General features: G+C 42.5%; 1 protein-coding gene across 1 annotated transcript; it reads right to left on the bottom strand.

Moving 5' to 3' along the window:
- Positions 1 to 5,942: 5,942 nt before the first annotated feature.
- slc25a23b (solute carrier family 25 member 23b) lies at positions 5,943 to 20,833 on the bottom strand. Its single transcript, XM_076080021.1, has 10 exons — positions 20,621 to 20,833; positions 16,285 to 16,408; positions 16,025 to 16,112; positions 14,829 to 14,940; positions 14,480 to 14,638; positions 13,249 to 13,401; positions 12,807 to 12,920; positions 6,825 to 6,992; positions 6,210 to 6,360; positions 5,943 to 6,124 (listed from the first exon to the last, which is right to left on the bottom strand). Exons 1-10 carry the CDS (start codon positions 20,831 to 20,833, stop codon positions 5,943 to 5,945), a joined length of 1,464 nt encoding a protein of 487 aa, XP_075936136.1.
- Positions 20,834 to 21,478: the final 645 nt, after the last annotated feature.

Genomic DNA, 21,478 nt, shown 5'->3' with positions numbered 1-21,478 from the left:
ATAAACCAGCAGAAGAATGTGTTCACTCTGGTTTAATCTGGAGGTTTGATCTGGTGAACACTATGAGTCCCTATAATGAGAACAATCCATTCACTGCTTTCTACAACAGAACAAATGCTATTTTATGGTTTGATAAATTACAGCTAAGCAAAAGTTTAATATGAAAGTTCATTCTTGATCTTAGAAATGTTAGTTTGGACAAAATAATCCCAACTCATGGTCTACTTAGGGAGTGTACAAAAAATACTGGAGTGGGCAGAGGAGGGAATTTGTGAAATTGTCATGATTACTATAAAACGTAATAGCCAAAAACGTGTTTGTGAGGTCAAAGTGACCGTTGACAAGTCAATATTAATCAGCTCATCCTTGTTTGTGCCAAATTTGAAGAAATTCCCAAACATTAATTTTGATTGTTTGACATGATTAGTGCTGCTGCCTTGCATTCAGGTGCCTAACAATCTTCCCAGAGAACCGACTAATTTCCCAGTAAGTCAGCACTGTACCAATCAGCTGCCTGTCCACCTGGCCAATGTGATCTCACAGAAATACATGAAGGTTAGCTTCGGCTCTTAATTAGCTTCCAGATAGGGTTATTATTTAGATCATTTGAGAGTAATTCTCCACCTCATGAAAATACCTTCAACCAATTATTCTGGCGTTAGTGTTGGAAAATGTGGTCTAAATCTTTGTGGTCCTGGGAACAGCTGATATACAACAAGCTGACAAGTGATATCTGACCGGTTTTCGGCCCTCTCATAAGTTTTACAGAGCATTCAGTTTTCTCAGTTGTACAAGTTGTCGTATGAATGGAAGCTCTAGAAAAATATAGTTTTTCAATTCCCAAGGTTTAAACTTAACTTTGATGCTCAACGGTTAATAAAGGTAAACATAACTTTTGTTTATTTGCAAGAAAACTCCAGAGGGCAACTTTTACATGTCAGCCACAATGGACGAGAAGTTATAACGGTGCTGAGGAGGAAATCATTACAGCTGCTGAGCACAGATGTCAACGGATCCATCTCTATGACAACTGAGCAAACTGCATCTGCTGATGAAGACGTGGTGAGAAGGTCTGAACTTTTATTCAAACAAAGATTAAGTTGGACAAAGACAACAGTTCAGTTAGTCTGGAGACTGATCTTAGTGGTGAATGAAACGTTAAACTATGACGAGGTTCATGATATCAGTAGAGATAGCCGAGAGCAGAACAACCCATGAAGATCATCATTCTGAAAGAAGTTTTCAGCCTCTTGGCAGATACCACCGTCCACCGCCATGGAACTAGAGTCCACTTACTCACACCTCAAACCATGGGTAACAATTACCCCCCTATACCCTGAGTCTTTTTAAGCAAGCAATGCATACATTCGCTCCTCCACCTCAAACCTCTGAATCATTAGGGCCCGAGCAACCGATGTCGGGCCAGCGAAGGCCCTATTGAAATTGTACTCGTTTGGGTAAACGTACGCATGGTTGGAGGACTTGCCATGCATGAAAACTCACCACATTTTGGGGACTTGTCAGGCCTGGTAAAAGTAGCCATCTGAAAAAGAATGCATCTTTCTGTGTAAAAAAATGGCTCTCTAGTGCCCCCTACAAGTCGGACTGGCGACGCCCCTCGGCCAGTATGTCCGATTTACTTGAAATTCAACACACATGTCCACTTGAGCTAGATCTACAAAAAAGCCAATCAGACCCCTAAGCTCCGCCTACTTAGATTTTCCGCCATATTGAATTTAGTGTAAAACATATTTTTGCGAACTCCTCCTTGCTGGGTCCGATTACTACCAAATTGGCTGTGGGTCATTACTGGATATACGTCATCAAAAGTTATCAAAAGCTTTTTGATAACTCTTTTTGTTTACACGATATGGACCAATAAACTTCTTAGGGGCGTGGCTTAATAACAATACACATAACTTCTCAACCGTTTGTCCTAAAATTACAAAACTTGCAGCATATGTGCACATCGTATCCTGTAACATACCCTGAGAATTGTTTTGCATTCAACCACTAGGGGGCGCTACAGTAAGCCCGCGAAGTTGTGATTAGTGTCACTTTTTGCATTTTTCAGCCTTCGCACTTTAACGAACTCCTCCTAGAGATTTTAAGCGATCAACTTCTACTTTGGTCAGAATGCTCTTAAGACCTTTGTGATTAAAAGTTATCAAAATCGAGAGTTTTCATCGAAGAACCTTGACATGGCGTGGCGGCCATTTTGCCTCATTGTTTATGAAAAAATAAGTTCTTATAAGTTGTTATAACTCCAAGGTACATTATCCAATCTGCACAAAACTTATTATGCATGATGCTACTTCAAGCCTAAACATACTTCAATTGAAAACAATTCAATAACTCATAGCGCCGCCTACTGGCTAAAGGCAATGTCATATTTTATACTTTTATTTATACCTCCTAGCCAGGTGACTTGATGAGTCTCAAATTTGTTAAGGATAGCCTTAAGCCATTGATGATGCATCATCATGAATATTGTGAGTTTTTATTGAACACTGTTGCCGTGGCAATGCATCGTTCGCCATGAAAAAGGAAGCTGATGGTTTAGTGGGTTGGGGTGCTCAAAAACTCATGGAACTTTGTAGATGTGTCACAGGTCATATGAAGAAATAGTTTATATGATTTTCTTTATTGACCGTTTTAAATTGCCTCTATAGCGCCCCCTATAATATTTCAAAAGAGCAGCCCCAGCGCTACGTTTTGGCTACATATATGAAGCTTGGTAGGCACATGTGTCCTATGGAGACTTAAAGAAAAGTCTCTTGGGACCATGCTCCAAACCCTACAGAAAGTCGGCCATTTTCAATTTTGTATGAATTTATACAATATTTCGACGATGCAGCCCTCGCAGTACGTTTCACTATCTATATATAAAATTTAGATGTATAACATTTGGTAAACAGATGTATCACATGTAGACTCTAACCTCTAAACCCAACCGGAAGTCAGCCATTTTGAATTTAGTGAAAAAAACACATTTTTGCGAACTCCTACACGCTGGGTCCGATTTCTACGAAATTTACTGTGGATCATAATTGGATCTAGATCATCAAAAGTTATCAAAAGCTTTTTGATATATCTTTGCGTTTACAAGATATGGACCAATACACTTCTTAGGGGCGTGGCAAAATATCAATACACAACTTCTCAACCATTTTTTCTAAATTCCCAAAATATTCAGCATATGTGCACATCGCATCCAGTAACATACCCTGAGAATTTCTTTGCATTCGACCACTAGGGGGCGCTACAGTAAACCCGCGAAGCCTACTGGCTAAAGGAAATGTCTGATGTAACTCAGCTGGACTTGTTCCAAACGGTCCCAAACTTCACATGCTTGATAACACTCATGGCCTGAGGATGTCTACAAGCTAATTTCCCCTAATACTCACAGCGCCACCTGCTGGCGAAAGGAAATCTGTGTTTTTTGACAAACACCATCCGATTTACATGACTTTTACACAATGTGGTTTACACTTGATATAGAGCTACATAATGTACGTGTTCTGTAGCGGCAGGCAGCGGATACAGGAAGCATCGGACTATTTGCAAAGCATCACTTCCACCATCAGGCGGTCCATGCGGGATTAATAACATCTCACTCGCGGACGCGCTGTCCGACGGTCGCGGACGTTCTCGGACGTGCAGGCCAGAGTCCCGCCGGCACCCCCGACGCGCTGGAGGATGCGAGGGCCCGTTCATCGCTGCTCGCAGCTTTAATTTAAAATTGATTCTATATTAACGACACCATTAACACACATTACTGACTTTGCTTCTTCACCAGAGTCTCTGTGCTTTCTCGCCTCGCAGGTTTCCGTGGATCCTGGTTATATCTGGACCCTGGTCTTTCCTCCTGCCGTGGTTCTGTCATATGCATTGAATGTGTTGTACCTCTGTTATGCTGTTCATTCTGTACACATGACATCTATTGCACGTCGGTCCATCCTGATAGAGGGATCCCTCCTCTGTTGCTCTCCCTAAGGTCTCTCCCTCTTTTCTCCCAGTTAAAGGTTTTTTTGGGGGAGTTCTTCCTGTTCTGATGTCAGGGTTCCGGGACAGAGGACGTCGTATGTGTACAGATTGTAAAGCCCTCCGTGGAGAATTTGTAATTTTGGGCTGTACAAAAACAAATTGAATTGAACTGAACATAGTTAGCCAGCACTGTCACACCAAACAATCGCTGTCCTCAGCACATTGAAGTTGTTTCTAGAAAAGTCCAGTGTAGATAGATTCCATGTCTTTCTATCACTGTGTCAAAGAACTTCCATGGACATAAATGTCCCTTCTGGTTTAGTAATACTGTGTTTCTAAAGCTGAACTGTCTGGGCTTCATTCCTGTTGAGCAGAAAAATACAGTGTACTGCAATGAAAGTATAAAGGAAGAAGGGAATATGTTGTGCATGTACGTGAGGAAATATTCAGGAAGTATTGTAATACAATTGACTAGCTACAACTTTCTATTTTAAATGATGGCTCTGGTTAGAGTCAACCCCACCAACAGCCTCCATGTTTTCGCCATCTGCTACCTGCAGGGTGTGTTCGTGTACAGTGCCGGAGCGCACTCTGGCACAAACTAGTCCATTGGTAACTATCAGAGGGCTGTTGGTATGCGTGTGCTATTCAGATACCGCACCCTCAGAGAGTCACAGCGTACTCTGGACACTGTGGAGCAGCAGAGCAACAAGTACAGTGCAGTGTATGTGTGAAGGTTTATTATTTCCCATACAATTTAATATGAAATTCAACTAAGCTAGTTTTTACTAACTGTGAGCATTAGCTAGTAGCCTACATTTTCCAACTTATTGTCATAGACACAATTGTTTTCAGTCTCATGTCTTGACATTATTTTGTCATTGTCACTATACACTAGCTCTTACACAAGAGTTATTTTGTATTATTATTACATGAAAAAGTGTTGGATAGTAAAGTACTTTCAACCATTTTAATTTACCCGTTGGTTATTTCATATGAAAATAGAACGCTCCGTTTCCTTGAACAACAGCGCTCATATTTTACTGTAGATCACATAATTGGATTTTAGTCTCACCACGTAGCTAAACATGGTGGGTTGTAGTTTCAAATAGGGCAGATGGGTAAGCAACAACTTAATGTTACATTTAGCTAACTAATATCATAAATATTGTTTACTGGCCCAGTGCGGAAAATCACACATCGACGCTGGTGCTGCTCCAAATAGAGGTGAAGACTTCAGGGAACTTAAACCAGTAAAATTAGATGTGGTTTCTGTTGTTGCCATGGTTACATAGCGAACCATGGAGGTAATTTAAAAAACTGTCTGTGGGCGACTGTGGCTAAGTAGAGAGCAGGGTCGTCCTTCAATCAGAGGATCGGTGGTTCGATCCCCAGCTCCGCTAGTCGCATGAGCAAGTCCTTGAGCAAGACACTTAACCCCAAAATTGCTCCCTGTATGAATGTTAGTTAGTCTGATGTTAGGTGGCATTGTATCCATCAGTGTGTGAATAAGTGAATGACAAGTAGTGTTCAAGCCCTTCTGAGTATGTCGGAAAGACTAGAAAAGCACTATACAAAACCATTTACCATTGTTGATGCCCCCTGCTGCTCCCACCAACCTCAGTTCACACTGGAATCAAACAGAGGCAGCAGTGGAAACCACCCACTATCTGAAACATTCTCCTGAAGCAGCCAGTTAGAAGCCCCTGAAAACATATTTTATCTCTCAGCTCCTTCTCTGAATGATGGATTCTCACATTGACACAATATTTTCTGCCAAAGTTCAAACTGTTCTCTCAGTTGTTCTCACTCTTCCCATCTCCTCGTCCTAGACCTTTCTTTTCCGTTGAGGACTGAGGAGCAGCATCATGACCTCTCCTCTTCCTCTTACAAGCATAATGAAACCTTTGCCTTTTCTGTCCTTGTTGTCATTAATCCATCTTCTTTGTCTCAGTCTAGTAACTCATGCCGAGAACTTTCTTCATGTGCTCGTACACCACGTAGGAGATGCTGACAGCTGGAATCACTTTGAGGAAGTTGGGGGTGATGCCGCGATACAGGCCTGGTACCCCTTCATTGGATATGATGTATTTGAACTGGCCCACCATGGTCAGTTTGGGTTTATCCTCAGTGATGGCTAACAGAAGAGGAAATATGGAGGTCATTGCTGGATCATTGTTTATGCTCAGCATGTTTAGAATATGTCTGACAGTATGTCTCACCTTGTGCCTGCATACGTGTCCGAATGAGAGCAAGGGGATAGGATGCCAGCTGGCCGCAGGTGCTGGAGATGGTACCACAGCCCAGCAGCACCAGCACTCCTGGATCTGCTGAACCTACACAGTACCTCTGGAGCCAGGCGTTCTTCAGAGTCTTAAATCATGAGCAGTGAGATAGAGTTTAAAAACAATAGAGAGAAGAGTGGGGGAACGAAAGGAATGAGCAAAAGAGAGTTTTAGGAAACCTTGAGCTTTAAAGAAATGAACCTGTATAGTTATAGATTTACAACTTCAGTGGGATCCAATCGACTGACTTGGGACTGAGTGCCGCTGACATTAGCCGGGGAGACCAAAAGTATTGAGACACAGACTAATAGATTGTTGGTTTTTCATGGGATTTGTTGACAATAAAAAATATAGAATAATCAGTTATTACTTGGGAGCTTGATATTTTTCACCAAACCATCTAATTACCAATTATCAATTCAAAAACCTTCTATTATTTCTTTAAATACAATTAGACCTTACATTATTTTGTGTAGTTTCCACCACCCTTCACTAATTGTGGAAATGTGGCTACATTACCTATAAAATAAAAACAGGCAAATGTACACACACCTCATACACAGCCAAGTCAATGCCAGCATAGGGGATGATGCCCAGTGTATTTGGTAGGTAGCCCCTGTAGAAGGCCCGGACTCCCTCCTTCTTCAGGATCTGTCTGGCACAATCAGCCATACCCGAGTATTGTCCCGTCGTCCTTAAAGTAAGACGAGTCTTCAGCACCTACCCAACAGAGAGGGACAGGGAAAGGTTGAAGACGATGGAAGAGTGAGGACATATAGGAACAAGAGATTCTTCTGAAATTGGGCATTGGACAAGGAGGAAGAACTAGTTTTTGTATTCTTATATTTACAAAGAAACCCAGTGAGCACCAACCGCGATTTCAACGTTGGTTTCTGATTGAAAAGTGGTTGAAATTGGGTCTGAACGTCTAAGACCTATTTTCACCGTCTTTTCAACCGGCTAAAATGTGGTTACAGTATCAACGTGTCACAAAACACCAATTTGTTTTAAAATGTTGATGGTTCGTTCAGTTGTAGGTTGACAGAGAGATGATATTGGTTACTGTGAATGTAATTTTCCAAAGTCATATTACGCTGGGCGGTGAAATGTGGTCTACACGAAGACGTGATTGAACGCATTTAATCTTTCATACAAAACATCATAATGCTGACTATGCTGCCAACAAGAAGCTCCCAGGACATCGTAATGAGAGCAGTGTACATTCTGTAAAATACGAGTGTGTGTTTACTGCTGGAACACGCATGCGCAGGGACTTAGGCTCAGAGATCTTCTACAACTTTGGTCTAGAAATTCGGCATGGGACTTGCAGAGCGAAGTGAACGAGCTGCCGGAATAAACGTGAGGCTTCACGCTAAAGACATACTTTGTAAGTACTTGAACTACTGGATTCCAATATTGCAAACCAAAATTAGCACCATTAGTCAGATGGTTTTGACACCAGAGAGATTAGAGCTATTGACAACCACAGAAAGTGGAGTGACATCCTCGCCACTCCAAGCAACACACCTCCACCTGACAAATGAAGACAAGCCTAGTAGAAGCAGTTATCACAGTCATCTTACTGACGCTGGATAGTTTCTCACTGGTTGAACAATAAATGGCAACATATATGATGTTGAGCCAAATAAAGATATCAATATAACGCTAGCCCTCCAGTGTCGGTAGCTGCTGAGCTCCAATCCACCTGGGCATGCAATCAATTTGCCTCCTTTTTTACTGACAAAATTCAGAAAATTAGACAAGCAGTCAGTGCCTCGACACCAACCACAGGATATGTGTTGTCCCCTTCTCTAAATAACATCCATTCAAATATCTTGACACAATTTCATTCAATCGACCGTAGAAGCCTAGAAGACATTATACAACATCTGAAGTCATCCTCCTGCTGCTTGGATATTCTACCAACACACTTTTTCAAAAATATTTCAAACTGCATGACCACTGATCTTTTACAAATTGTAAACACATCCCTTCTCTCAGGTGTCTTCCCACAAGCCCTAAAAACTGCAGTTATTAAACCACTCCTAAATAAGGCTAGTTTAGACTCCGCAACAATGAAAAATTATAGGCCAATGTCAAACCTCCCATTTTTAAGTAAAATAATTGAAAAAGCGGTTTTCCAACAGCTGAACAAATTCTTGGCCGTAAATGACTGCTTTGATGTCTTCCAGTCAGGCTTTCGACAGCACCACAGTACTGAAACTGCTCTTGTTAAGGTTTTCAACGACATCCACTTAAAAACAGACAATGGCAGAAGTTCAGTCTTAGTATTACTGGATCTCAGTGCTGCATTCGACACGGTCGACCATGCCATACTCCTAGAAAGACTAAAAATCTGGGTGGGACTTTCTGGCACAGCACTTAACTGGTTTGAATCCTACTTGAAGGACCAAGAATACTTTGTGTCTGTAGCTAATTACACATCAGAGCTGACTAAAATGACATGTGGTGTTCCCCAAGGTTCAATACTGGGGCCTCTTCTGTTCAACATCTACATGCTTCCACTAGCTCAGATTATGGAAAACAACAAAGTGTGTTATCATAACTATGCAGACGACACACACATCTACATAACTATGTCACCAGGGGACTATAATCCCATACAAGGGCTGGGTAACTGCATTGAACAAATCAACAACTGGATGTGCCAGAATTTTCTTCAATTAAACAAAGATAAAACAGAAGTAATTGTTTTTGGTACCAAGGACGAACGATTGAAAATCACCGCTCAGCTTCAATCACTGATGTTAAAACCCACAAACCAAGCCAGAAATCTGGGTGTAGTTATGGATTCAGACCTCAACCTGAACAGCCATATCAAGACAATTACAAAATCAGCCTACTATCGCCTGAAGAATATATCAAGGATTAGAGGATTTATGTCTCAACAGGATTTGGAAAAACTTGTCCATGCATTTATCTTCAGCAGACTGGACTACTGTAACGGTGTGTTTACAGGTCTCTGTAAAAAGTCAGTCAGAACGCTGCAGCTCGAGTCCTCACTAAGACCAGGAGGGTGGATCACATTACTCCAGTTCTGAGGTCTTTGCACTGGCTTCCTGTCAAACAAAGAATTTACTTTAAAATCCTGCTGTTGGTTTATAAAGCACTGAATGGTTTAGGGTCTAAATACATCTCTGATCTGCTGCTACCTTATGAACCATCCCGACCTCTTAGGTCGTCTGGGACTGGTCTACTTTCTGTTCCCAGAGTCAGCTCAACATGGAGAAGCAGCGTTCAGTTTTTCTGCTCCACATATCTGGAACAAAGTCCCAGAAAGCTGCAGGTCTGCTGAGACCCTCAGCTCCTTTAAATCAAGATTGAAGACTTTTCTGTTTGCTGCTGCCTTTAATTGAACCAGATTCAATTTCCTGCATTTCTGCATTTTACTACTGTATTTTATTTCTTACACTGTTTTTATTGTTTCAATGAATGTTCTTAATTGTTTTTAAATCTCCTTTTCTTTTGCCTTATGTTTTGATGCTTTTAATGGTTTTATGTGAAGCACTTTGAATTACCTTGTTGTTGAAATGTGCTATACAAATAAACTTGCCTTGCCTTGCCTAGCCTGTGATGAAAAAAGCAAAAGCAACCGCCTCGGTATGTGCAGGTAGCCAGCACAGAAGGGCCTGGTCTGTTGTGAGCTATTGCTTAAATGTAATCCCTGCAGCATGTTCTAGGTCGTCTTCCAGTTAGACATGTTCAGAAAACCTCCAGATTCCTGAATTAACTCAACTCAAACCAGCAGGTTCTACTCTGAGCTCCTGTCAAACATCCAGGCTCCTCACCCTGGTTAGCTCAGACACCCTGCAGAAGATGAGCATGGGTGAGAGTCAGAGTTGTTCAGATACCGATATCAGTATCCGAAATGCCACCGATACAGCCTAAAATGCTGGACAGGGTATCGGCGAGTGCTGAAGTCTATGCACTGATCCGATATTATGTTATCATATCATTTATCAGGTCATTTACTCTACACTGGAACAACAACACGCATCACTCAATACCCGATCCATACATCCTGTCCGATTGATACTGCACAAGTAAAAACAAGTACTACACACCTGTGGTTAAACACCGTCAGCCTAGTTTTCTCTGACGATGCTACATTTCGAACAACAAATCCTGATGAATCCTGCTTGTCAAAATTCTGGAGCTAATAGCTAACGTTGGCGGAGGTTGCGTTGAGTTACATTATGATGCATGTAAAATTCTGTTTTTGGCGAGACAGCTGAATAAATCCAGTTTTTTGATGAAGATGTTTCACAGCGATATGAAATAGATATTAAAGATGGAACTGTGACTCTTTTTGCTTTTAGCGCTCTGGTATTGGATCGGTACTCGGTATTGGAGAATTCGTAAGTTTAGGTATCGGGAAGGAACGTATATCACGTGATAAATTAAGAACTTCGCCCTCTGATATTAGAATCAAAAAACACAGGACATGATGTTTGTCTGTCCTTTGTGCCAAGGTGGTGAGCACTTCCAGGAAATTAACCTTGTTTTGAGTGGTTGACGATCTACAAGTGGGGGTTTTCCAGCTTGTGTGGGGTGTATCTTGGTTTGGTTTAGGTTGTAGAATTTTGGGACAGTTGGGCCCAGAACACATCATCAGTAATGTTCCCTTGTGTCATTGAGTGTTTCGGCCTTTCAACACTATACACCCTCCCCAAGGTCGGCCAGCTGCAGGATGATTAGCCCTCAGCTTGTGTGCCGTGCCCAACTGTCTCAAACTTGACAACATTGAGAATGGTAGACGCTTGAATGGTTAACAGGTGGGGATTCTCAAGTGGGTTATGTTGACCTATTTGGAGCCCAGCATGGGTCATTCCACTTGATCCAAATCCACTGGCTGCTTCTTTCAGCCGCCTCCGAGACTGCCTTGATGGTCTGCCGCAGAGCCTGACCGTGGCTTCCCAGCTCTTTCAGCAGTCTGATGGTCGAAGAAGCCACAAATCCTCTGCATCCCACTTCCACTGGACAGTTTTTTGTGTTCCAGCCACGCTGCTTTGCTTCTGCTGCAAGCTCTGCATAGCGTAGCTTCTTACGTTCATTGGCCTCTTAAAACACGTTCTCCCATGGGACTGTGAGCTCTATGATGTACACAGTCTTCAGTGAAGGGGACCAGAGTACCAGGTCTGGCCTGAGGTTGGTGGCAGCAATCTCTGGAGGATGTCGACCAGCATCTTCCAGTCACGGGCCATGATTAATTGTCCCGTTTCTCGCTTGGTGGAAGGATGTTTGTGGGCTTTTTGTCCTTCTCGGACAAATGCTGTTGCCTTCAGGGGATTGGCTACTCTCGGGGGTAAGGAGTTGGTCGCACACCGCTTGATGTCAATCACTGATGCCAGGCTTTTAAGGACCTGGTTGTGCCGCCAGGTATATCTGCCTTGCGTGAGGCTGGTCTTGCAGCTTACCATGATGTGTTTGAGAGTCGCTGGCGTTGGGCAGAGGGCACAGGTTGGGTCCTCACCATACCACTGATGGAGATTCTTTGGTGATGGAAGCACGTCATAAGTAGCTCTGATGATAAAGCTAATTTTTGTTGCTTCCATTTCCCATAGTTCCCTCCAGCTGATCTTTCTCCTCTCCACACCTTCCCACCGCGTATTAATTCCTATTTATTTTTTACCTCAGTCATTTTCTTTTCTATTGTTGACTTTTATGATGGGTGCTGAAGAGTTGGGGGAAGTCTGGTCTGCTAAATTTTGTTCTATAAGTGTCATTCCTCTGAACATAACAGCATGTTGTATTTTACAAAGTGTGGATGCACTTGTAGAATCTGATCTGTATGCTTTATCATTGCGCTGCAGTACTTGCTTCTATTAAAAGAAGACTACTCCTGTTTCATGTAGAACACAGCTCAAGAGACTTGAATGAATCAGCCATTCGGGAGTCAGCCATTCGGGAGTCTTCACAATGGCCAGTCCATCCCGGTCCTCAGGACATCCTTAAGTGGTGTTTGGGTATCAACATTGGTTAACAAGTTTTACAGTTGAAGAAGTAAAATTATGCTTGCATTTTCTCAGAGAGCAGGCAGTTGTTTATTAAAGTTAAAGTCAAAGAGGAGAAAAAGAAGGGGGGACCAAGGCAGATCCTCAGATGGGACACAACAGTAGTTTCTTCACAGCACTAACTCTGCGGTCCGTGAACATACACAATGACACGTTAACAATACAGTAACTTGTTGCAAACAAACAAAGGAAGGTAATAAACACACTATATGACCTAATTATGCCCCAGACACACTAAGCTAAACGTTCCCGGGGGTTGGTGTTATCTTAAACTCAAATCAGGCTTTTCACTGCTCTGCAGGCCATGCAGGCCTAACTTGATGGTGAAACCACATCCACATGGTCCCAACAAAGTGATCTTTTAAAGGAGCTTTTGAACCATAATTTAATTTGCATGTATTTAAAACAGAGTACAATACAAACAGTTCAACTCCAGAAACAGTGGAGCCTGTCTGCCCTATCTTAATATGAACCCTTCAACTACACACTTCAAACTAACCTCCATAGGGTAGATGATGGTCTGGGCGGTAGCTCCTGCCAGAGAGCCAGCAATGAACCTCTCTCGAACCCTTAAACCGGCCCCCTCTTTACTTCCTCGGATCAGCCACTTGATCTAGAGTAAGAAAAGGAACAGGAAGATGGGAAGCCATGGATGGAGATGTTTGGAGAGAGCAAAGGAGTGGTAGTGATAAAATGCAATATGAGAAAAGGGAAGTGTAAAGGTATACACAGAATTAGACTTCCCTGACATATATGAAAATGATGTATGTAGGATTCATCCACTTTATCTGAGACAGAGGAACCATTGGCCATAATAACAATTATGTCTATTTGACATGACAAGATGATTTAAAAGGACACTTCACAGCAGCAAATCTGTCTGCTAGCAATCTAAGCAGATAGAGTTCCACTTTGTTGTGGATTAATTGAAGTGCACTGACCTGTTCATAGGCCATAAACTTAATGGCAGATTCAGGGGCAATCTTGAGGACATTGATGCCATTTCCCCTCCAGAGTGAGGAGACGCCTCCCTCCTGGACCATCCCCCTCAGTCCGGACCACAGATTAATGGCCCGAGACGTAGAGCCATGTACCTAAACACAAAAACACTACAGATCAGTCATCTTTATTACAACCTGCGCTAAGTTTGAAATGTTACGGTAGGCTAGTGTGTATATCTAACCCCACTGCCATGGGTGAAGACTTTGTCGGTAGAAAGGTTAAGCAGTATGCTAACATGTTGGCCAACAGTTTCTTATTTACACAAACAGAGCATTCTCATTCATATAGGGTAGGGTTTGTGTCCAGCTGATGAATGGAAGTCCAAAATTCATTCTCTTTTAGCTTTCTGTTTTCAAAAATATCTGTCTCTTTAGCTGCTACATGCTCCACTATGTTCACCAGCTGGTCTCTGGCTGTGCTGAGCAGGTGCTGAGCAGGTGAGAGTGAACCAGAACAATAAAGTTATAACTCCGAAAACCAGTGACCCCTTCACTTTAACACTAACTCTTCAAGTTCAATACAACCACACCTATAATGGCAGTGTGAAGACACATTCAATATTCTAATCATTATACTGGATAGTATTGGATATGTGGGTTCAACCCTTTAATCATTAATCAATTAGTAATATTCCATTGGCTCTCTGTAGAAAATGACATAATAAATCAGGAGGTTTCAGTGCTTCCCGTCATTCCTCTATTATCTAAATGGATGCTGACATTTCAAGCTGTGAACACAGGCAGAGCTGACTTTGCTCTGTGTTTTACTGCTAATGCCCCAACCACCCACCTGAACTACCCACCATGTGCTTTGTTTCGTTTCTGTAAGTGAGTGCAAGTGAATGTCAGAGCAGCATTTGAGGAATAGAATGAGCTGCAGACTCTGTAAGAAAGCCATAGCATTGCATTCACTAACAGTTGATATCTGCTATCCACAGGAATTAAAAACCATAATGCATCTGTGAGTGAAGGATATACTAAAGAGCATTTCCTGCTGGTAATGTGGTAACTCACCTTGGTTAGTCCAACTTTTCCTATTGTTATTTCATAATATATTTCTTCAGGCTCTATTATCCACAATGTATAATATATAGTTTAAATTGCAATCCTTAAAAAGTTCTTCCATCACTGAACTTTGTGTCTCAGTCAGAGTGAAAGTGCACTGACCCACCTGCAGGAAGACTTTGACGCGGTCCAGAGGAGCAGTTCCTGTCCGGGACACAGCCCCTGCCATCGCTCCAGCAACCAGCTGCCTCCACACCAGACCGGACCTCCGCTCCCGCTCTGAGAACTCATCTGGTACCGTCAGATGTTCCCCAATGTCAAACATCTATAACCACATCAGAAATGAAAGGGACATCTGTATTTGTTTTTTTAAACTTAAGCCTCCATATTTTTTAGTTAAAGTTCCTTTAAAGAAGGACATTGCTTCATCTTCTGCACTGCCTCCTACCATAGACACCACATCACTAAAGACCTCACATACGGTCATTATTATCAACTGGAACCTAGTGACTCACATGGGAGTGTTTCCAGTGGTGGACGATCTCCTCCATGTTGTGGAAAGGATTGAACAGGAAGTGATCATGCCATTCATTCCAGTCAATTGTCTTTGTGCCGTCCCTGTCCATACTGAGAGAGAGAGAGAGTTCCTCCAGAAAATGAGATCTCCTACAGTACAGTGCCATCAGCAGATCACATACTTCTAGCATCACAATTTAAGTCCTGTGTCTCTGACAGCTGATGTTTGGTGTGGACCAGAGAGCAGCTTCTCTCTCAGGCTTCATTCAAAACAGCTCATCAGTTTAAACCTGCTTGAACCTGTTTAAACCTTAAGTCATGTTCCAGGTTATTTTTTTTGTCTATCTTTCATTGTGTGTCCATTGTGTGTCCAACACCATAATAAAGGAGTAGGCTAACAAATGTACGTGTCTTTGATGCTCCTGTCAGTGAGTCTTATTCTGGATCAGGTTCAAATCATGTGAGGTCACCAGACTTCATGAACCAGTGGGGCAGATAAAGGTCGAACCCCTCCCACTCTAAAAGATGCAACACAACTAAGAGGGTCAGACAGATGTTAATCAAGCACAGTCTGTACACGGCCACAGAGTGGACAAAAGAGGCTAATCAGGCAAATCGATGAAAACACCTGTGTAACACTGACTTTGTGGCCCACAATAACACATACATGTGGTCACATCTTACTCCTCTTTTGTGTGTAGTTGGCATTAACTTTACTCCCTCATTGTTTGAGGTCCCACAGATCCCACTGTTCTCAGAGTAAAAATAATAGTAATAGTTCCAAAGTAACATTTGTATTTTATATTTGTGATATGGATAATGTTGCCTGTACAGAGACAGCAATTACCTTCAAGCATTGTTATTACACCAAATGTTTTATGGACGAAGAAATATGTTTTCCTTTTGTTTGCCAAAAAGTAATTCCCAGATAATGAAATGTGCAGTTAGTTATCCTACAGAGTGACGTTACTTCTGTTAGGGATCAATTAGACTCCAGAAGGGTCCCACTCCCTGTTAGATGTCTTCTTAAAGTCAGAGTCATTTGGGATCTAGGAGGTAAGGGGTGGTGCTGACACCAATCACAGATATACATATCATGTCATATAAGAAATAACAAAAGAATGCTTTTTGAGCTGTTGAAGAGACTGTAACATGTCCTTGTCCTTTATTGTGCTCTCTCTCACACACACTGTACCTCTGCAGTATTGTGGAGGCCTGCTCCATGGTGACCTCCACACCAAGCCTGTGCAGGGAGTGCTGGATCTCCCCCACATCAATCCGACCTGAAAACAGAACAGATAGAGTTAACTCCTTTGTCTGTTTGTTCAGTCGATGATATCAGATAATAAATAAATAAATAAATAGATAGATGAGATAAATAAATGTATTGTATGTGTGCTTCATAGTGATCTTAAGTGTGTGTGTGTGTGTGTGTGTGTGTTGTGGGTGTCACACCATCATTGTTGCGGTCAAGACTGCGGAACATGAGCCACAGCCTCTTCTCGTGAGCCCACAGGTACTGGGAGAACTCCTGGAAGTCCAGCAAACCATCCTGGTTGATATCGCTCTCGAGGACAATCTATGGGGGCAGAGGGAGACTCTCAGTCTCTCAGCAGGGAGCACAGGCGGGTACAGACAGGATGGAGCAGGTGGAGGTGGGCAGGTGAGGGTGTGTCGGTAATGTAGACAGCACAGAGGTGACAGGGGGTGTATAGAGAGTGTAACAGAGACACAAGTGAGAAGAAGAGGACAGAGGTGCTCCCTGTGAAAGTCAAAAAGTAAAGCACTTCTTACCTGCAAACATAACTTCTCCTCTCTTGATCAGGAGAAAGAGAGAAAGAATACAAGACTAGTGTCACAGCTCCGCCCCTTCTCTCCTGCCACTCTATCTCTCACTCACCTAATCAGCTCATTCAGTGCACCTGTTAGTCACACCCACCTCATCAGCTCATCATTCTCACCTGCTCACTCTGCAGCACATACTATTTAGACCCCAGTCTCACACAGACTCACTGCCAGATCGTTCTCTGCATTATGCCAGACTTTCCCGCGTTTACCCTCCGACTGTTTTCCTGTTGCCGACCCTGCCTGTTTGGACTTCTCCACCTTGCCTCTGCCCCGGTAAACGACTCAGCCTTCTGTCCCCGACCACGAGATTCTGCCTCTGCTTCCTCTGGTTTCTGTCTGCCTTCTCCCCTGACGGCTTGGCGTTCCACCGAGTGGACATGTGTGTAGATCCAAAACTGTTTGCCTGTTGTGTGTTCTGCCTGGAATAAAGTTTCGTTCCAACTATTCCGTGTGTCCGTCGTACTGCTTCTGGGTCCATACCACACCCGTTACAGCTAGTTCTAGTGGAAGAACGCACTAGCATACTGTTACTCTTCTATGCTTTGAGTGAAGTAACGTTTAACTAGTTAAGAGTCTTCATCACCAACAAAATATGTAACATGACATCAGTAAATACATATTTTTAATTTTCTAAATTTTATGTTGCTATTATCATCCATCCTTGTAATTGTTTTTATTTTTATTTTTTGTGAAACTTACTTGGTGAATCCATTTTTTTTAGTTTCCTGTGCTCCAGTTACTTCTGAAGGAATGTAAAATGTCTTGGAAATTATGGAAGCATAATATAAAGCATCACCAGATTAAAACTGGATATGATCTGACTGAGGAACAAAAACAGTGATGAGGACATGTGTTCTTTGTGTCTATTTGTTACCAGGTTACTGAGAAACTTGTCAACCGACTTCAGTGGAAGGATGGGCCACAGACCAAGGAATAAGGAATATGGTTTTGGCACAGATGTATAAAAATGTCCTGCAGTTGGAGCTCAGTTTTCCTTCAGGTACTTTGTCTAGGTTGCTGGCAACCCTTGTTGGCCACTAAGCACTTTTGAACACAAGAGCCCTCAACAGTCAAAGGACTTTTTTCAGCTAATGACCCTTTATGCCACTGTGTATGCTCTTTGTACTTCTAAACTAGTGAGAACCAGTTGGATTTTTAGACATTGGAATGAGGACCCTTCTGTGAAGTGAATTAAGTTTGGCTAGACCTTATTTTCCCAGGGCGTTCATAACCTCCTCGCATTCATCTACACAGTTTTGTGTAGTTCTGCTAGTATCTCTCTAAGGCCTCTCTTGCAGGCTACCTGTGAAGAGACGCAAAGAAAACCCACTTGCATTGCATCTGTATTCAAAGTGTTGGTAGATCAGAAAATGCTCATATGGGTTATTTTGGAAGCCATCCATCCATTATCTTTAACCACTTATCCTGTTCAGGGTCATGGGGGGAGGAGGGCTGACACTGGGCGAAGGCAGGGTTCACCTAGGACAGGGCTCCAGACTATCACAGGGCTAGATAGAGAAAACCAATCACACTCACATCCACACCTACAGGCAATTTAGAGTCATCAATGAACCTAAGCTGCATGTCTTTGGATTGTGGGAGGAAGCTGGAGAACCCAAAGCTGACACGGGGAGAACATTCAACCAGAAGGCCCCCCAGCCCGGGAGAGAGTCTCTTTTCAAAAAAACAAAAAAAAACGGAGGCTTAATCCATCCTTTGTAAAGTACCCGGCAATGAAATACTGCGTTCTACACACACTGCAAGACTACGTTTTCGGTTTTCATAGCACTTCTATGCACATGCATGAACCTGCAGTAAACGTAAGGCTCCCGGTTTGAATATATGGTCACCCTCGACTCTCCAATACCTTCTACTACTAGCCCGGCTGTGAGAAAAGCAGTCACTATAGCGCTTGTTTCAACTCAGTACTCGCTCTCCCTGAGCTGAAGGTTGCACAAATCATTCATTCACTCAGCCACAGGTCCATGACACATTAACAGTCAATGAATTTAAATGTCCCTTTTAGGTGGTTTATTAGTAAATGATGAAATCCAACAGTTATTTTCTTTACCTCAGAGTTGGTTGAAGTTGTTTAATGCTGCAGTGTTTTGGGCAGTTCAATCACTGGATGACTCTTTAGTGAGGGACTGGTACAAACTTACTGAGTCAGTAAAAAGAGTCACCCCATCTCTACTGTAGCTGTCATGTTTGTCGACGCCGCTTGGAGGCTGTCGTCATATGGAGTTGGCCGTGGTTTCATCCCCCAGTCCCAAGCCCAGTTTTTTGCATTTTTCAAAATGATGCAGTGGGTGGACTTAGCCGGAGACCTGGGGGTGAAGTTACACTTTAATGATGCATATGTGAAAGGTCTTGGTTTGTAAAACCCAGTGGAACCTACAGTGGTAAACTCCAGATTACAGGCGGTGAGGTCTACAGATCCTGATTGTCTCTCTTCTGGGTGGTGTGTGTAAGAGTTTGTGCTAGAAAGAATTATGCATCAATCTTCATAACCATTCAAATAACTTTCTGCTTTGGACGAAAACAAGAAGATCACAGTAAAGTGACGTGAGAGCCAGAGGTGTAGCAGAGACACTGTTAAAATATTCATTCACAAAGGCTTAGATTCCACTGCAAACTGGGACAGGTTGTCTTCATATGGTGTCATAACTAGGCCACACAAAGTAGCGATTGAACTGCAAGAGGTTGATTAATGACATGAAATGACACTGTTTTATGGTACTATTACTATTTAAAGGCAGAAGAGTTACCTACTGTAGTCTGTGGGGGTGTTCTAATGTCATACCATACACTGATAATATAAAATACTATAAGTCAAAATGTGGCGCTTTTCAGATCAAAATGATGAGGTCGAACTTTTGTCTGAGACAGTAACACTTCAAAAGAAATAGTTCTTTAAGTATACGACTCTAGTCCAAAGTTTTAGAAGGTAGAAAATATGAGATAGGAAGTCATCATGAGACACTGAGTCTATTTTTGATAACAAGACAAAATTATGAGATCAATCTAAATGATACAATTTGGGATCTAAGTTGCCATTTTCCCTTTGTATTATAACAACTTTAAGTTGTCATGCACATTTTCAATCGCTTTAGCCTTTCATCCTTTTTCTCTTTTACGTTCATCAATAGACTTGCACACAACATCCACTGCCTGGGATCACATCTCAGCCTGTGCAGAAAGACTGCTGACACGTTGAGATCCTGTTTGGGAAGAAAATTAAACTTGGTTTGAAATTTTGAAGCAAGAGCTAAAAGACTGGAATGGAACTATTGACCAAATGACCTCGGAATGTTCTTATTACATAATGGCTAAACTCATATCAAAAAGACACAGTGGTCATTTCTGTCAAACGGACAGAGACACTTTAAACTGAACGTATGGTCAAATTAAGTGGAGCTCACAATGTGCTCCTTTGGAACTCAGGTGGTAAACTTGTGAGAACACTGTTGCTATGGCATCTGACAACAAAGTGGATTGCTCTATTTTTAAGATAATTTGGATTTGAATGGCAGAGATAGTTATATTTTAGAACAATATTCAATGTGACTTTTTTTCTGTTATATAAGTTTAGATTTCAAGCTCACACTATTAAAAGGCAGTTGTCTCTTCTGAATGTTACTTGAAGCATGTGCTGACAGTAAAGGCTACTGTATTGATTATTAGTGTAGCACACTGATACTTCACTGACTCTAACAGATCAGATGATATGATAAGCAAACACAGGTGCCTCTTAATCATCCTTCATCATTAGCAAAGAGGATATAATGTGGCATATGCCTCTGTGTTACTCCTAAGGCCTATACAAAATAGTTCATATGTTTTATATATGAAACATGAATTCAGCAATAAAGCAGCTGTGAGTGGGACCGTGAGTGTGTTGCTCTCAGCATGTCTCACGCTCAAACACCGGTCGTCGCCTCACCTCCTCCGCCTCTCCCCGGTGTAAACCACGAGCTGCCAGTCCGGTCCTCAGTTCATTGATGTCAACCCTGCCATCTTTATTCAAGTCCAGCTGCTTGAACAGCTCTGCATATCTCCTCTCTCCGTCCGGGTCCAGAGACGCTCCGGTGTCTCCGTTTGCTTCGTTTCCTCCGCGGTGAGTCTGGGCGCAGGACCCCTCCTCGTCTTCGCCCATGTGAAAGAAAGAGAGGCTTCTATACTGTTCGACTGGTAGTTTCACAGCCGTGCATAACACTGGACGAAGTGTCCTTGTTTCCAGAGAGACAGCATAACGAGAGGCTGCGCTTCTCCTTCCCCGAGACGGACGGGTGGACGGATGGATGGCTTAGACCGGCTATAGTGAGATGAATCCCTGTATCGGTTACCCGGGTCCCTCTGTCACACCGGCTCACACAAATCCATAAACTCATTCAGATGAATTAAAGTTTCCATCATAGCTCGTGAACGAGCAGCCGGCTTTACCGCAGTCTCTCAAACCAGTGATGACACAACTGTGCGCGCGCGAAGCGCCTAACAATATGTCGTCAATGTGTATGATGTGTTATTTGTATTTTACAATGAGTAAGGTTCAAACATTCAAACCAAAACACATTTAATCCACCTTCTCTCTCTGACGCGGCTCTGATACGCCAATTGCATCTTCAGCGCGCGCTCACGGCAGTCTACCTCGAGAGAGTCAAACGGTTTACTAGAAGACGTGATATGAGCTTTTCTTTAGGCGTGCTGAATTCAGCTGTTAGGAGTGACTAGTAGTCTCATCGTTCACCATTCTGCGTTCAGAGGGGCGATATTTCGCACGTATCCTCTACTTATTATGATC

Source organism: Anarhichas minor, unplaced genomic scaffold, assembly GCF_050575085.1.
Source record: "Anarhichas minor isolate MPS153535 unplaced genomic scaffold, ASM5057508v1 ptg000007l, whole genome shotgun sequence".
Lineage (NCBI taxonomy): Eukaryota > Metazoa > Chordata > Actinopteri > Perciformes > Anarhichadidae > Anarhichas > Anarhichas minor.
The sequence above is the reverse complement of the archived record's forward strand: the minus strand, read 5'-3'. Positions and strand labels throughout refer to the sequence as shown.

Coding starts and splice junctions, on each gene's coding strand:
- slc25a23b (XM_076080021.1), bottom strand. CDS start 20,833: ATGGGCGAAGACGAGGAGGGGTCCTGCGCCCAGACTCACCGCGGAGGA. Junction 12,921..13,248: donor AGTTTATGGCCTATGAACAG/GTCAGTGCACTT, acceptor TTCTTACTCTAG/ATCAAGTGGCTGATCCGAGG. Junction 6,361..6,824: donor TTGACTTGGCTGTGTATGAG/GTGTGTGTACAT, acceptor TCATGATTTAAG/ACTCTGAAGAACGCCTGGCT.